This window comes from Triticum dicoccoides, chromosome 5A (genome assembly GCF_002162155.2).
Source record: "Triticum dicoccoides isolate Atlit2015 ecotype Zavitan chromosome 5A, WEW_v2.0, whole genome shotgun sequence".
Taxonomy (NCBI): Eukaryota; Viridiplantae; Streptophyta; class Magnoliopsida; order Poales; family Poaceae; genus Triticum; species Triticum dicoccoides.
In genome coordinates, this window is record NC_041388.1 from 274,204,441 (window position 1) to 274,222,162 (window position 17,722).

A 17,722-nucleotide genomic window follows, 5' to 3' on the forward strand; every position below is an offset into this window, starting at 1 on the left:
GCCGCCGATGCCGGTGACCTAGCCCTCGCGTCTCCCCTGCGACCCCCGCCTCCTCTCCTGCCGCCGCTGCCGCCGGAGAAGCTCGCCTCCGCGCCCACAAGTCTCGGATTTGGCGGGATCCAGGGCGAGGAGGGGTGGATGAGACGGGGGAGGAGGAAGAGGAGAGAGTGGGGGCGTCTGGGGAGGAATATCCCCGCCGCCTCCACAAGTCGAGGGGGATGGGCCTGCTCGGGCTCAGCCTGTGAGATGTCGACCGGACCGGCGGCGATGATGGAGAAAGGCCGGGCAGGTGCGTGCAGGCGGGAGAAGCTGGGGGCGCTCGTCGGTTGGGGAGATGGCGACCACCTGAGCTTCTCCGATTGACCTAGACAGGGCCACGACAGCATAAGCAAGGGTGGGGGCGAGCAACCCTCTGAAGCCGGTAGCAGCCGTGCCCCTCCTCCTCACCTTCGCTTCTTCCCTCCTCCTCTCCAATCTGTGATGCCCATCTGCGTCCTTGATTTTCCAGTTTTCTCTCGGATTTGGCGGGATCCAGGGCGAGGAGGGGTGGATGAGACGGGGGAGGAGGAAGAGGAGAGAGTGGGGGCGTCTGGGGAGGAATATCCCCGCCGCCTCCACAAGTCGAGGGGGATGGGCCTGCTCGGGCTCAGCCTGTGAGATGTCGACCGGACCGGCGGCGATGATGGAGAAAGGCCGGGCAGGTGCGTGCAGGCGGGAGAAGCTGGGGGCGCTCGTCGGTTGGGGAGATGGCGACCACCTGAGCTTCTCCGATTGACCTAGACAGGGCCACGACAGCATAAGCAAGGGTGGGGGCGAGCAACCCTCTGAAGCCGGTAGCAGCCGTGCCCCTCCTCCTCACCTTCGCTTCTTCCCTCCTCCTCTCCAATCTGTGATGCCCATCTGCGTCCTTGATTTTCCAGTTTTCTGATAATCTAATTTTGATTCTCATATTCTGGTTACTTGTGGAGAGTAGAAGAAGAATTTTGAGAATGAGATTGATAAAGATGAACAAGGTGAACTCTACCTGTTAAGAAACAAATAGAGTTTTGATGTTACATTATTGATTGGCTTGGTTCTTCCTGGTGCAGTTCTAAGTTCCAGTACTTTTGTTTTTTGCTTGCTCATACCTTTTAAGAAGCTACTAAATGCAGGTTCACTGTCAGGTTGGTTAGATGTTCTATAGATCAATATATATGCAGGTTCATTAGCTATCCAAGAAAATTAGTGTCAGGTTTCAGTATCCAGTAGGCTAGATTCCTTGTCAGGCTCGTTTATTGTTTTGTTGCTCACCAATGCATTGTAGATTAGATGTCTAACCAATAAAATCAGCCTCTGGTCTAAGAATCTGATGGGTCTTTTGTCCTTTGAAAACAAAAACATCCTTCTTTATACATCTAAAAAATGGTTTCTTCTTCACTGATGTGTGTGATGCTATTTGATCAAGCTTTGTTTCCCACGACTGCTATGTTCAAATTAATAAGAGCCTGGATAAAACAACCTTTTACCTTCATAGTAATATGCATTCTTCTTTCTTTCCTCTTGCATGTACATCCAATTCTTGTTGTTGCAAGCAAAATGACTTGCTTTGTAGCCTTGTGATCTTCCCACATTTCGGCTAAGAACCTTTCTAAAAATCTTCAGGGCGACATGCGCATTAAAAGGCTCCAGCCTGTTGTTGATGCTTCTGGGCTTGACAAGGTTGGCGGACCCGAGGTTGTTAAGAAGCACATGATGCCGTCATCTTTTGCGGGTGGGCTTTGCTGTATGACTGAAGATTTCCATGATGCAGTGGCTGTTTCGCAAGTCCATGGCTCGCCTGATATATTCACAACCTTTGCATGTGATCCAGAGTGGCCTGAGAGAATTGAGACCCTTGAACATGGGCAAAAAGCAGTCGATGGAGCTGATATTACCATTCAAATCCATCAGATGAAGCTACTTGACTACCTGCACACAATCAGGACTGGGCAAGTGTTTGGGACAGTGCTTGCTGGTACTATGCCCAGTACCTTTTCTTCCTCCAATTCATTGTTTCTTACCCACATGTCGTACTTTTCCTGTTTTACATTTACCCTGCTGCTGCTTTGCAGTTGTCCACACCGTGGAGTTCCAGAAAACGGGGGTGCCCCATGCACATATCCTTGTTTGGCAGGAGAAGAACGATGATCAGGTGGCCACACCAGCTTTCTCTTTTATTGTTGTTGATTTTTCCTTTGATGATTCCCAGTGATCAACATATCCCTGTCACAGGCCCCTGCACTTGCTGATGTTGATCCAGATGCTTGTACTGCTGCACCTGCCAACAGCGTGGAAGCGGCGGTTGCTCAGCCAGCTAGGCTTAACAGGTACACTATATCTATACAGTGAGACATAAAACGCTATTGACTATTTATCCAGATTGGGAATAGACGAATGAACCATAACAAATTTGCTATTATCAACCCCAACATAATTCAGCTTCTGAATTTTGCTGCCTCACATTCATTATTTTGTCTTGTTGGCCTTCTATTTATATTCATATAGAATATAAATACGCATTACTAACGTATGCCTTTTATTGAAAACTTCATAATTTCAGGATTGCCACTACTGCTGCTGCTGCATCAACCATTTCATAAAACAATGATAGGTCCCTAAGCAATCTGCGCTTCAAAATGAGCGTCTATGTGTGGTATGTCTACTCACGCAACTAATAATCTTTTCACTGCTTCACTTTTATCTTCTGCCTCTCAAATCAGCTCATACATGTATTCATGTCCACGCCTTCTGCCAATAACTGATAGGCTACAATGCTACATGTATAATAAGCTTTGCTGCAGTAGCAATTTTCCTCCTATAAACTTTCCGGTACCATGTTGAGTTCTTAACTTATGAATATTCTTGTATTTTTCCTCAGGTTGTTTTGGCCTTTACTACCTTCTCCTTCGCTACTTTCAAGCCCGCAAGAACAAGTGAACGCTGCATGGCCACCGCTGTCTTCCGGCAACACCCTTTTAAACAATCTACTGTTATGTTACTTGCATGTTTGCAATCCCGGTTTTGGCAGTCATAAAGACAAGCCAAAACTCCTTCATACTTTTCCCTGTTTAAATCCGAACGGAGCAACTTCCATATTCCGTGGATAACGCTATTAGAGATCTTTTGCTTTACCCTCTCTCTCGAATGACTGTTTCAATCTACTGTAAGTATTTGTTCACTCAATCGCCTACTGTATCTGCTATTCCCAATGCAATATTAGCTGTTCTAGAGCTTACATTAACAATATTAGCTGTATGTGCTTTTGTGGCCAATATAGATAAGAAATTCCCATTTATATTGCTCTGTATATGATCGTTAATTAATATACACTATTTGTAATACAATCCACATTCCATTAACTTCCATCTACATCTCCTACTTACTCACTACTATACTTGGCCATCCCTCGGGCCGGGCCAACCAAAGCCCGACGCAAAAAACCTAGGCCTGGCTGTCGGGTCGGGCCAACCAAAGTCCGATGCAAAAAACCCAAGCCCGAGCTCGGCCTAGCCCTGCTGTCGGGCCCGAGCCCAGCCCGCCGGGCCTTGGGCCACAGGCCGGGCCTCTTCCTTAAAGGCGAAAACAACGGGCCCGGGCCTGCCCTGGCCAGTGCTTCGGGCTCAAAACCTAGGCCCAAGCCCAGCCCATGGACAAGGTCAGCCCGGGTCGGGTCGGGCCGACCGGGCCGGGCTGCCCATGGCCAGGACTACTCACTACCATCATCGCTTCTAATTCGCTTCTTGCGCCATTTGGCGCAACCAGGTCATCTAGTAAGAGTAATAATCGGCAAGCTCGTGTAGCTGCAGTCCGACTGGGAGGGGGCTTTGCTACCCCGGCGCAGCGCTAAGTTATTATAAATAGTGGCAGAACAAGGATGAGGATTGGCCTCCAATAGTCGAGAGCCTCCACGGTCGCCTGAAACATTCATTCCAAGCCTTGTCGGGTTTCTTCGCCGGAGCTGCGATATACCACTTCGACCGAACCACCGAAATGCAGCTTCCCACGTCGCCAATGGAGGGGAATAACAGGGATCACAACGACAGTTCCCACAGCCAAGTAAGTCCCCTCTCGTCTTGATCGCCATGCCTCTCTGTTCATATTTGTGTTCTTATATTAATGTAACACTATAAGCTCTTGAGGGTTATTGTATGTAGCATGCAATGTAAATGTTGAATGTTTTGTTTTTTAAGTTGTTTTTCTTGCGTGTTATGAGCCAAATTACCTATAATTTAGGTGGTTTTGACAGAGTGAAGAATTAGTCAAAAATTGTAGCCAGATTTGGGTTCAAAGTTTCGCTGCGCCGCCATGACTTTGTTTTGCTTTTGCCCACTTCAACATGTAAAACTATGAACCTGGCCATATTTTTACTATTGGAACATTTAATTGATCATATAGGAAGGAGAACAAAAAGCAATGACGACAAAAAAAAACATGCCGATGTAAAGAGATGTCTCTCTTTGTTCTGACGATACAAAACTTTAGTTTACATCTCCTGTATGGCAGTGATGGGAATGATTTTTATTTTCTTCTTTTGCACAACTCCTGCATCCATTCTCTTAATGCTTTTCGACGATTGCGTGGATTGATGCATACTTTTCATAATAAAGTTTGCAAGTATCAGAGGGCGATAATTAGCAGGATTTCTTTATATGGCCACTGAGGTTTTACCTAGAACCATACACGGCAGACTACATGGTACTGTAGCGGCAAATTTAGCGGTCAGATCGTTACTAATCAACACACTGTAGTGTTGTTTCCATCATGAATTCAAAGTTCCAGAGTTGGTATGCTGTAGTAGTAGAGATAATCAAGCAATTTTCACGCTAGAGAGATTTCAGTTCCTGTCACCATGTGTAACTATTCTCTGTTTGGTATTTCTGAATAAATTTATGGCAGCTAAATAATGGATGCTTGATTTATGTTGCAGCAACTGGACAACGAAGATAGACTCAGCGCTCTAACTGATGATATTTTACTGTCCATCTTGGGGAGAGTCAGTTCACTTGTGGCTACAAGGACAAGTGTGCTCTCTACACGGTGGAGGCATCTGCCTTGGTTGCTGCCTGAACTCAGCATCGATGTCCAGGATTTCCTATCCGCTCCATACGCTGACCTTGTTGAGGCAAATGATATGGAACAAGCCATGGTGTCTTTGTCCAAAGCAACCAGGAGTTTGTTAGATAAACAACAGAGAGGATCCACTATCTCAAGTTTGCGCCTTAACCTCTATTTGATCAACACTTTCCTTTGCGAAGTTGGCCCACTGTTAGGTGATGCAATCGACAGTGGTTTGTTGAAAGATTTAGATCTCGGCATTCTTGATGAGACAAAGACTCTGGACCGTAGAGACGAAGAGATGCAACAGCGAGCTCAAGACATAGATGTTTTTTTCACTACCTACCCTAGTGTGCTCCACTACCTCACAAAGCTCTTTCTAAAAAATGTAGGCTTTGACAAATTGGACATGCACCATGTCCTGTTTGACTGCTGCAAGCAACTTAAGCATCTAACCCTTTATCATTGTGATACTGGTTCCTACTCTGTCTTTAAGATTGATGCGCCAGACTCAAAACTCTGTGTTCTTGAAATTGAGAAGTGTCGCTTTCTGAGAATCGACCTTGTCTGCCTCCCCAAATTGGAGAAGTTCTTTTGTGAGTCTTGGATATCTCAGTGTGCCCCATTGACCTTTGGTTTTGTCCCATCACTTGGGCAATTAGAACTCTCATGTGGTTCAGTTTGTGAGGAAGACATATTTAAATTAAGTGAGCTTCTACATGGAGTAACAAGCATACATACTCTCTCATTGGATTTCCAAGGTGAAGCCGTAAGTACTACTACTACTTTATTTGGTTTCATCATGTCGTCATATATATGAAAGTTATATCATGGATGTGTTATGTATGATAGAGAACATACATAGCTGTAAATTCTTTGATGATCTCATCTATGTGCTTGCAGACTATCAATTCTTGTTTTGTTTGTTTATTTGATTAATTAATGTTGTGATCAGCTTTGGTTGCAACCTGAAATGGAGGAACTCCGCACCGCATTCAGCAAGCTAAGGAAGCTGTACGTACGTTGTATATTTGTTGAATTTGACATTTTATGGACAACGGCCTTTCTTGTAGCAGCACCATCTGTCGAAATGTTACATATTGAGGTGATGTCTTTGTCTATGTTTCTTTCCTTGCCCACACTTCGAGCTTTAGTTTTTCACAAATTTTAGCAGAAAATTATTTAGAACTTGATTCCTATGACAATTCTAATGAATTGCTCACACAAATACAGGTATGGGAACATACATGCGATTTGGGCGAGGCCAGACCCGCTTCCTACCTTGACAGGAGTCCAAAGTGGGAAATGCACTTGGATAGCAGCTCCGAGAACAAGTTTCTGAAAGAGCTAGAATTCGCTGGATTTAAATCGCTAGAACAACAGTTTACATTTATAAGGTCCATGTTGGAGCGATCTCCCAACTTGCAAAAGATAGTATTGAGAGATGATGAGCAGTGTGCTGATTGTGGCGCCCTTGAGGCACCTCGTCTTTCAAGATTTCCACGCAAGGAGGAGCAAGAAGTGGTTGTTAAGCGGATTAGAGATGGCATGTTCTCGCCGGAGATAAATTTTCATGGATAAGGAGGGATGACTTATCTCAGGCCAAATAATTTTTCAGGCCATCTTCATCATCCGGCGGTCTCTATGACGATGAGGGAGTAATTCATCCTCAGGACTGAGGGTATGTATCAGTAGATATGTATTTGATCCAAGGTTTACGAGTCGACGAGTCGTCCCAAGGTAGAGACTCATAGACTAATCTAGACTAGTCAACATGGTACAGTACAATATGTAGTATATACTAACAGTACAGTATGCAATAAAACCAGCCACTGTCTAAATAATTGAGCTATGTAGTGTCCTGGGCCCAAGTGGGCATGCAATAGGACTAGCCACTGTCTAAATACTAGCCTAGCACCACGCAGCACTCCCAGCTGGCCCATTTGGGCCCAAATGGCCAACCTACTTAGCCCCCAGCCATTGGAACCCTAGCTCCCGACCTCTCCAATCGCCGCCGCTAGCGCCATCACGCACGGGAGCATGCGCGCACGCGACCCGCGCCTCCTGCCGCCTTCCGCCGGTCCCAGTCGTTGCTGCCGGCGAGCCCGCCGACCACCGCCATGCCTCCTTTCCTCTCCTCTCTCTCTCTCTCTTCCTTCTCTCTCGTCTTAAGGCCGCGCGCCCCTACGGGTCACGGCCATGGCCGCCGCCTGAGCATGAGCTCCGGCTGGCCACCGCACCTGGCTGCGCCATCCGTCGTCTCGGCAGTGGGTGGCGGTGGCGGTGGCAGGGCAGTGGGTGCTGGCGGCGCCTCGTCCCAGCTAAGGCAGCTCTCTTTTTTGAGTCGCTCGACTCATATATGTCGACTAGTCCAAACTAGTCGTCGACTAGTCCATCCACGACTCGACTCGTATTTGTAGTCTACACGAGAAAATGAGTCGACATCCACTCTATGACTCGTAGACTAGTCGAGCGACTAGACTAGTTGTTCGACTCGTAATCGTTGGTTTGATCTCTGTCTCTCTCGTGTTCTTGATCCGGCACAATCTCGATGTACCACGAGCTTTGTTAGGAGCTTTGTTAGTAGAGTTGGATCATATGGTGTTCTTCTCTCTATTTTGTTGTGGTGAATTGACTCTTGCTCTTTGAGGTTTCGTCATGTTGGATTGAATATTTTGGATTTGAGAACACTTGATGTATATCCTGCATATATGGTGACAATGGGGTATTATATTGAGTCACTTGATATATGTTTTGGTAATCAGTTTGCGGATTCCCGTGATGACATTGGATCTTCTAGGCACACAGGTTGATACATGTTTTCATCCTCCGTTCTCCGTAGAAACTTTGGAGTGATTCTTTGTCGCACGTGAGGGATTGTTATACGATTCAATTATGTTAGCACTGTTAAGAGATTGCACTAGTGAAAGTATGAAGCATAGGTCTTGTTTTTAAGCATTGCAATACCGTTTGTGCTCACTTTTGTTATGTTCTATCCTGCTATTTTTATTTATTCAGATTATAAAAATATATTTTTACTATTCATACTACACTTGTATCACCATCTCTTCGCATCTATATAATTTGTCATTGTATTGGGTGTGTTGGGGTCATAAGAGATTTTTTGTATTTGATTGCAGTGTTGTTTAAGAAAGGTCATCTCTTCCTACACCTCCTACGGATTGATAAATCTTAGGTCATCCACTTAAGGAAATTTGCTATTATCCTACAAATTCTGCGCTTGGAGACCCAACAGAGCCTGCAAGAAGAAGGTTGCCCAGTAGACATCACTCGGTGACAACAACGTGTTTGGAGAGCTCAAGGACCTGCCTCCACATCGATAGTACGGCCACACAATCACGTTGGTCAATGGTGCGCAACTAGAAAACACAAGACCTTACCGCTACTCGCCCTTGCAAAAGGACAAGATCGAACAGCAAGTCTGAGATATGTGGCAGTCTATGATGATATCTCACAACATGAGTCCATTTGCCCCATTAGTCCTCCAAGTCAAGAAAAAGGACGGATCTTCGCAATTCTACATCGACTAGTGTTGTCTCAATGACATCGTCGTGAACAACAGATTTCCACTACCGATTGTCGACGAGCTCCTCGGTGCCACTGACTTCTTTAAGTTGGACTTGCGAGCGAGCTACCATCAGATCCACATGTGGGAGAGCGACACGGAGAAGGCGGCGTTTAAAACTCACCACTGCCACTTTCATTTTTGGGTCATGCCCTCAGCCTGACGAACATGCCAGCCACGAGTACGTGCGTAAATTCGTGATCATTTTTCTGGATGACATCTTGGTGTATAGCACCATGTTGCAGGAACATGAGGAGCATCTACTAGCGGTGTTCGAGCTACTCCGTTAAAATCATCTTTACGCCAAAATGTCCAAGTGTTGTTCGCCAAGGACAACATCGGCTACCTCGGTCACGTCATCTCGCGACGGTGTCGCTATGGACGCAGAGAAGGCATATGCCATGCTCAACTGGCCAACGCCATCCATGTCAATAGAGTTGTGCACCTTTCTCGGCCTCACAGGCTACTACAGAAAGTTTGTGGAGTGGCGTCATTAGCATGCCACTGGCAAATCTCTTGACGAAGAAACGACTCGAGAGGACCGCGCAAGCTCAGATGACCTTCGATCTTCTCAAGAGCGCCATGGCAAGTGCTTCGGTGCCCGAATTCTGTCAAGCCCTTTCACTTCTACTCCCTCCCTCCCATAATGTAAGACATTGAGCCGCTAAGGGAGTAGTTCACACTCTTTCTGTTTCACAATGTAGTGCATATAGAATTATTTTTTCGAGAAGTCAAACTTTACAAATTTTGACCAAATTTGTAAAAAAGGCATATACATTTAGAATACCAAATACATATCCCTAGATACATCACAAGACGTACTTCACTATTGTACATATTTGATATTATAGATATAAATAGTTTTCTCCATAAACTGGGTCAAACTTTGTAAGGTTTGACTTTTCAGAAAATCTATATGCACACATTATGAAATCGGAGGGAGTACCATGGGGGCAGGCGCAGTCAACCATCTTCAAATCATTCGGAAAGGAAAAACTGGCGCCAATTCATTGTTTTGAGATATAAAAAAGCTGAATCCATTACAAACTTTGGGTTCTCTTGTCCATTTGGTACCACAACACACACCAAACCCAGCAAGCGTACATGCCAACCGAATTAATGTCCACTCTCAACACCCTGAATGCGTGAACACGGCGTATGAAACTAGGAGTACTATCAATCAAGTTCTAAAATATTATCCTTTTTTAAGTTTGGCAATGCATGAGCATGAATCGATCAGTCAATCAGCCTTGGATGATTCTTGGTCGTTGTTCTCATCCATGGACGCCGACCGCCACCGCCGGCTCAGCATCCTGGGAAGCCGGATCACCGAGTTCACCCGAGCCACCCCCTCCAGCGCCCTCCACACCGCCGTCCCCTCCTCCGCCTCACCGCCGCCCAGAGCCTTGCGGAAACTTCCGGTGAACGACAGCACGGGTGTCTGAGGCGGCTTGGTCGTGCTGCCTTCTTCAGATGAAATGGCTGCTGGCTTCAGGAAGAGGCAGACGGCCGCGCAATCATCGACCATCGACGTCGGGAACTTCCGGCGCCACGCACGAACCGCCCGGTCCACGAGCTGCTTTGCCGCCTTTGAGCGGTCGGAGACCGACGAGACGATCTTGACCACCTCCTTGTTGGACAGCACGTCCCATATCTGCAACACTGTGTGGTTAGATAAGAAGATACAGAGACGAGTCTACTTCAGTTAACAGTTGCTTGATGTCAACCTGATCATAAAGGATTTGATTTATGTTATCTTAATTTCAGTTGCAATAGTACCAGCAGAAACTGTTCTTAATTGAAGGAAGTTGGAGCGTGATTGGAATGTACTAATGGACATGAAACTAGAGGGAAAATCCGGAAAGAAATCCACTCTTGTTACCCCATCAGTGGCGAGCACCAAGAAGTCATCCTTTTCAGAGAGCTTCCTGTAGTACACTTCGGGTGTGCAGATGAGCCCATGGTTCTTGAGGCAGAAGTCTCCGAAAGCCCTCGCCATGGCGAGGCCTGGCGCGTCCTGGTCCGGCAACCACAGCCTAGGCACGTCGGGCTCATCGTCCATGGCGAAAATTCTCCCCTTGCAGATCAGGATCCTCTCAGCCTCACCTACGACAAGTCCAGAGAATACATTGCAAGTTGCAGTTAACAAGTGTACATACCACCTACAGGCAAGTATGACATGAGAAATTCAGAGGCTGACCAGGAAGATCTGGCTTCAAGTCGGTGGTGATTTGCACCGAAACCGGGCGGCCCTTGCTGTCCCGCGTGCAAAGAACAGCGCGCGAATCGCCTAAATTGGCAATGATCAAGTGATCACCCTGTATACAAAAAATATATAGCAACAATCGAAATTTTCAAAAAAAATCCTTCGGCCGAAATGCAAACTGGAACCACTGAAATTCGGTAATTTCGGTAGGTGCTGAAATATTTCTGAAACTGAAATTTAAAACCATCTACTATCTACCTGCCTAACGACGGTGACAGCAGTGGTGCCACTGCAAAGGCAGTCGATCCCGGAGTGCTGCCTCAGCTCCTCGTCGACGTCCTCGAACGCCTTCACGATCAAGCTCTTCCACGAGGACAGCAGCTGGTTCTCGTCGCTGGCGTCGCTGGACGAGGTGCAATCCGACTTGTCGAACGAGTCCACGTCCGCGTTGCTGTTGCTGGAGGGGGCGTCGTCCTCAGTGCTCGGTGCCAGGGAGGCGGACAGCTTCTTGGGAAGGGAGTCCCGGACATGCCGGGCGACGTCCCGGCCGAGGGGCCCGTGCCCGTCGAACACCCCGCAGAAGATCTGGCCCTTGTGCCCGGCGAAGTCCTGATCATCTTGTCACATCAAGATTATCTTATGTCTCAAGTAAATTTTGCACTTAATCTAGCAGCTAGGCCATGCTGATACTACTATCTGCCACGGATTTCAGTTGCTAATGCTGCATTCATGCTGCTATTAGTACACTGGTGAGCAATAAATATGTCATGAGAGTAAGTGGAGTACGTACTACATAGGAGATCTATGTAATCCAGGGCAATGGTGAGCAATCAAGATGGTGAGGTACACGCATGGTGATTACAGTATCTCAGGTGTAGTGCAGGTTCCAGAGGTTTTCAGTTTGAGCGAAGCTAGCAGAGATGGACCTAGTACTACTGCAAAAAGCTGCCGATTCAACTTGCAGTGAAGAAAAGAACATGTCTCCATGGCTACAAGGAAGGGGAGGGGAGGGAAGGAAAGGAAAGCTTGACCTTACCTGGCAGGCGGCCATGGCGTCCTGGTTGACGCCCTTCCAGCCTTGCTTGGTGTGCATGGACACCCCAGCGGCGCCGGCGAGCTGCTCCTGCAAGAAGTCGTCGTGCTTCCACGGGAACCACCCCTCCGTCTCCTCGAGCTCCCTCCCCCCTCCTTCCCTGCTGCAGCAGATCCCCATTGCCGCGGCCAAATCTCGGCAGCAGCTACCACCTAGCTAGCTCGCTCCTGCAGCTGCAAGCACTGGTGCACGGGACGGGATGGGCATCTCGGAGTTTAATGCGCGCGGGCGGGCGGGCGTGTGTGCGTGAGCGAGCGAGCGAGAGAGTGAGTGGGGGTGAATGGATGTTTATCTCGCCATTTATAGCGTTGGGGCGCCATTAATGGCGAGAGGACATGGGCGCCCCGTCCTGGAGGTAGATGGGGACGGACGCCGCTAATGGTGGTGACGCGGCCGCATTCAATGCTCCTCAGCAACTCTTGTTGCCTGTAGCTGTGGGCGCCAACGTGAGATGCCTGACTCCTGCGCCCGTCGTCGTCTTCAATGCGCATCTCACTGGCTCTGGCTGGGCGTCAGAGGAGGCTCACCTGCCTCTCCATGAAAATCCTTGCGAGTTTGCAGTGCCATAACGCGCTTGGTGCCGCTCGCCGCTGGCCTAACGTCCATGAATTCTGAGCTCTAGCCAGTGTTGCAGTTTGCAGGTAGCAGCGGTCGCTGCCAAAGTGCCTTGTTTGGGCTAGGCCTGATGATAATTCTTGGCTCGGACAAGTCTGATCTGGAAATGTCAAAGCCTGGCCAGGCCCGGCCCAGCCCAGCCCGAAATATGTGAAAAATGTCTTTTCCTTCTTAATTTAATGACACGCTAGGCGTCACATCCGGCATGAATCAGTTGGCGATTAAGTATGGCCAGTGCTATGCGCCAACCGACTATAGTAGCGAAAACATAAACCGCCTCTACAGCCGTTCAATAAGGCAGTGTGTGACCCTCTGATCGTCTTCCGTTCGCTTGTAGCTTGCACAAGAAACACCCTTATTCGTCTCCTCCTGTCACAGTGTTGATCGTCGACTTGCACAAGTACACGTCCATGCTAGCAGGCAGCCGCCACCATCGTCGCAGCGTTGACCATCGCTTTGCACCTTGTAGCCTGTTCGTAGCATCCATCATTGCCAACATTGCATGACGCCTCAAGCTCTGATGGTCCCTTGCATCACCACCGACATTCCCCTCAAAGCTTCAATGATTCATGTTGCCAAGAAGTTCATCGGCCGTCCAATTGGCAACACATCAGATGGACTGCATATTGCTTCGCTTCTCCCAGCATCACACAAATGCAGCATCTCGCCAACCCGCAGCTCGTGGACTATCATCTCCGGTGGTATCGTTGATCGCTGGCAGCACTACTTTGCAACATCACCGATAGCATCGCCAATTGCGTCGCAGCATGACGTCGTCCTTCGCAGAAGCAGGTGATGCTGCTCATCGGTCACCCCTCGCTTGCTCACGGCATGCTCTTCTCCCTACATAGTCGCCCTCGGAAGCATCATCGAACATGTTGTGGCATGTCAGCGACCTTTCCCACTGTCTCTACCCCAATTGTCGCCTCCCCCATCGTTCCGACTTGTTCCGCCGTCCACCGCCACGATGGAGCCATCATTGGATGAACCTAACGGAGATGATCGTTATCCCGCCAAAGTCGGAGGACCTGGTGGTGGTGGTCGCCCGTGAGGCTGTGTTCACGGAACACAACAAGGAGGATGAATTGCTATGTGAGGCATAGTGTGCATGTTTGGTTCCACAAGCAAAAGCACTATGATCCCTACCATAAGGAAGTGATCCATCAACACAATGAAAGTCGCTCGCCAATCTACGGTACACCATTCAAGAGCAAGTCAAACAATCTTGCGGCCTCTACAATCAAGTGAAATCCCTGGTGGCAGGTGGCAGAACAAGCCAACAACTCGTAAGTTTTGTGGCTTGTTGAACTTGTTGACCCTCCATTGTCTTGTTGGGGGAATGTAGTATTTCAAAAAAATTCCTATTATCACGCAAGATCTATCTAGGAGAAGCATAGCAATGAGAGGAGAGAGTGTGTCCACGTACCCTCGTAGATCGAAAGCGGAAGCATTTAGTAACGCGGTTGATGTAGTCGAACGTCTTCATGATCCAACCGATCCAAGTACCGAACGTACGGCACCTCCGTGTTCAGCACATGTTCAGCTCGATGGCGTCCCTTGATCTCTTGATCCAGTTGAGGATGAGGGAGAGTTCCGTCAGCACGGCGGCGTGATGACGGTGATGATGAAGTTACCGGCGCAGGGCTTCGCCTAAGCACTACAACCAGATGACCGAGGTGTGTAACTGTGAAGGGGGGCATCGCACACGGCTAAGAGAAGACTTGGTGTGCCATTGGAGTGCCCCCCTCCCACGTATATAAAGGGGGGAGGAGAGGTGGACGGCCCAAGAGGGACGCGCCATGGGGGGAGTCCTACTTGGACTCCCGGTCCAAGTAGGATTCGATCCCCCCCTTTCCTAGTCCAAGTAGGAGAAGAAGGGAAGGAGGAAGAGAAGAGAAGGAAGGAGGGGGGCGCCGCCCCCTCCCCTTGTCCAATTCAGACTGGGCAAGGGGGGGCACCTCTGGTCGGCCCTTGATACGTCTCCGTTGTATCTACTTTTCCAAACACTTTTTCCCTTGTTTTGGACTCTAACTTGCATGATTTGAATGGAACTAACCCGGACTGACGTTGTTTTCAGCAGAATTACCATGGTGTTATTTATGTGCAGGAACAAACGTTCTCGGAATGACCTGAAACTTTACGGAGCTACTTTTCAGAAAATAAGAAAAATACCTGCCAAAGATGAAGGCCAGGGGGCCTACCACATGTCCACTAGGGTGGGGGCGCGCCCCCTGCCTCGTGGGCCCCCTGTTGCCTCTCCGACTCCAACTCCAACTCTATATATTGTGTTTCGGGGAGAAAAAAATCAGAGAGAAGTAATCATCGCGTTTTATGATACGGAGCCGCCACCAAGCCCTAAAACCTCTCGGGAGGGCTGATCCGGAGTCCGTTCGAGGCTCCGGAGAGGGGAATCCATCGCCATCGTCATCATCAACCATCCTCCATCACCAATTTCATGATGCTCACCGCAGAGCGTGAGTAATTCCATCGTAGGCTTGTTGGACGGTGATGGGTTGTATGGGATCTATCATGTAATCGAGTTAGTTTTGTTAGGGTTTGATCCCTAGTGTCCACTATGTTCTGAGATTGATGTTGCTATGACTTTGCTATGCTTAATGCTTGTCACTAGGGCCCGAGTGCCATGATTTCAGATTTGAACCTATTATGTTTTCATCAATATATGAGAGTTCTTGATCCTATCTTGCAAGTCTATAGTCACCTATTATGTGTTATGATCCGTTAACCCCGAAGTGACAATAATCGGGATATTTACCGGTGATGACCGTAGTTTGAGGAGTTCATGTATTCACTATGTGTTAATGCTTTGTTCCGATTGTCTACTAAAAGGAGGCCTTAATATCTCTTAGTTTCCGCAAGGACCCCGCTGCCACGGGAGGGTAGGACAAAAGATGTCATGCAAGTTCTTTTCCATAAGCATGTATGACTATATTCGGAATACATGCCTACATTATATCAATGAACTGGAGCTAGTTCTGTGTCACCCTAGGTTATGACTGTTACATGATGAACCGCATCCGGCATAATTCTCCGTCACTGATCCATTGCCTACGGGCTTTCCATATATTGTTCTTCGCTTATTTACTTTCCTGTTGCTATTGCTATCATCACTACAAAATACCAAAAACATTGCTTTTCTACTGTTACCTTTTGCTACCGTTATCACTACTATCATATTACTTTGCTACTAAACACTTTGCTGCAGATATTAAGTTTCCAGGTGTGGTTGAATTGACAACTCAGCTGCTAATACTTGAGAGTATTCTTTGGCTCCCCTTGTGTCGAATCAATAAATTTGGGTTGAATACTTTACCCTCGAAAACTGTTGCGATCCCCTATACTTGTGGGTTATCAAGACTATTTTCTGGCGCCGTTGCCGGGGAGCATAGCTCTATTCTATGAGTCACTTGGGATATATATTGGCTTATCATTATGAAGAACTTGAGAGATCCAAACACCAAGATCTATCCCTCAACTACGAGGGGAGGTAAGGAACTGCCATCTAGCTCTGCACTTGATTCACCTTCTGTTTTGAGTAAGCTTGCGACACCTACACCTGCTTCTGTTGTTCGTTCTGATATGTCGCATGTTATTGATGATGCCACTTCTGCTATGCATGATACTTATGATGAAACTACCTCTATGCCTGATACTACTGTGCCACTTAGTGATTTTCTTGATGAACAAATTGCTAGGGCTAGAGAGATTGAAAATATTGAATCTGATAATACTGATGAAAGTGATGATGAAGAATCACTTGTTATTCCTGAGGGTTATGTTTTTGATCAAGAAGCTTCTTTAGCTATTTTAGCTTGCAAAGATAGTTATGAACTTAGGTTATTAGCTAAATGGAATAAGCAATCCCTAAATGCTAGAATGAAACCTGACCCTGCTTTTGCTACTTCACCTATCTTTGTTACTGATAAGGATTATGAATTCTCTGTTGATCCTGATATAATTACTTTGGTTGAATCTGATCCTTTTTATGGTTATGAATCTGAAACTGTTGTGGCACATCTTACTAAACTGAATGATATAGCCACCCTGTTCACTAAAGATGAGAGAACTCGTTAATTTTACATCCTTAAAATATTTTCGTTCTCATTAAAGGGTGATGCTAAGATATGGTTTAATTCTCTTGATCCTGGTTGTGTGCTTAGTCCCCAGGATATGATTTATTACTTCTCTGCTAAATATTTCACTGCTCATAAGAAACAAGCTGCTTTAAGGGATATATATAATTTTGTGCAAATTGAAGAAGAGAGTCTCCCACAAGCTTGGGGGAGGCTTCTCCAATTACTTAATACTTTGCCTGATCATCCTCTTAAGAAAAATGAAATACCTGTTATCTTTTATAATGGACTAACTGATGCCTCCAGAGATTACCTAGATAGTTGTGTTGGTTATGTTTTCAGGGAAAGAACGCCAGATGAAGCTGAAATTATATTGAATAATATGTTGACAAATGAAAATAATTGGACACCTCGGAGCAAATTCCTGAGCCTATTCCTAAACCAACTCCGAAGAAGAGGGGTATTCTATTTCTCAGTCCTGAAGATATGCAAGAGGCAAAGAAATCTATGAAAGAAAAAAGTATTAAAGCTGAAGATGTTAAGAATTTACCTCCTATTGAAGAAATACATGGTCTTAATTTACCACCTGTTGAAGAAACACATGATCTTAATCCATTACCTATTGAAGAAGTACATGGTCTTGATAACCCGACACAGGTAGTAAAGGTAAATTCTCTCTATAGATATGATAAAGTTGAAATCCCATTTACTAAGTTTGCTAGCCCATGCTTAGATGAGTTTGATAAATTTATGGCTAAGCAAGAAGATTTTAATGCTTATTTTGGAAGACAATTGAAATACAATTCAAATATGCTTGAACACTTGGGTGATTATATGGCTAATGTCAAAGGTGAACTTAAACTTATTAGTAAACATGCTTCTATGGTTACCACTCAAGTAGAACAAGTACTTAAGGCTCAAAATGATTTGCTCAATGAATTGAATAGTAAAGATAATGATAATGATGTTAGAGTTATGACTAGAGGTGGTAGAATGACTCAGGAACCTTTGTATCATGAAGGCCATCCTAAAAGAATTGAGCAAGATTATCAGAGAAA

At 46.6% G+C, this 17,722-nt stretch overlaps 2 protein-coding genes across 4 annotated transcripts; one reads left to right on the forward strand and one right to left on the reverse strand.

Annotated features, from left to right (window-relative positions):
* The first annotated feature begins 2,901 nt into the window (after positions 1-2,901).
* LOC119300981 lies at positions 2,902-9,471 on the forward strand. 3 transcript variants are annotated; one of them, XR_005146834.1, is made up of 5 exons: positions 2,902-4,074; positions 4,946-5,842; positions 6,029-6,178; positions 6,307-6,813; positions 8,214-9,471. XR_005146834.1 is itself a non-coding variant. In XM_037577883.1 (4 exons), the coding sequence occupies exons 1-4, from the start codon at positions 4,009-4,011 to the stop codon at positions 6,652-6,654; spliced, it is 1,461 nt and encodes a 486-aa protein (XP_037433780.1). In that variant the 5' UTR covers positions 2,902-4,008; the 3' UTR covers positions 6,655-6,914. The 3 variants fall into 3 exon arrangements, 1 of the variants encoding a protein (XP_037433780.1); XR_005146835.1 differs by having other exon boundaries at positions 6,307-6,754; XM_037577883.1 differs by lacking the exon at positions 8,214-9,471 and having other exon boundaries at positions 6,307-6,914.
* A 173-nt stretch (positions 9,472-9,644) lies between these two features.
* On the reverse strand, positions 9,645-12,242 carry LOC119300982 (probable protein phosphatase 2C 73). The gene is made up of 5 exons (XM_037577885.1): positions 11,902-12,242; positions 11,124-11,474; positions 10,860-10,977; positions 10,542-10,765; positions 9,645-10,313 (listed from the first exon to the last, which is right to left on the reverse strand). The coding sequence occupies exons 1-5, from the start codon at positions 12,076-12,078 to the stop codon at positions 9,900-9,902; spliced, it is 1,284 nt and encodes a 427-aa protein (XP_037433782.1). The 5' UTR covers positions 12,079-12,242; the 3' UTR covers positions 9,645-9,899.
* Positions 12,243-17,722: the final 5,480 nt, after the last annotated feature.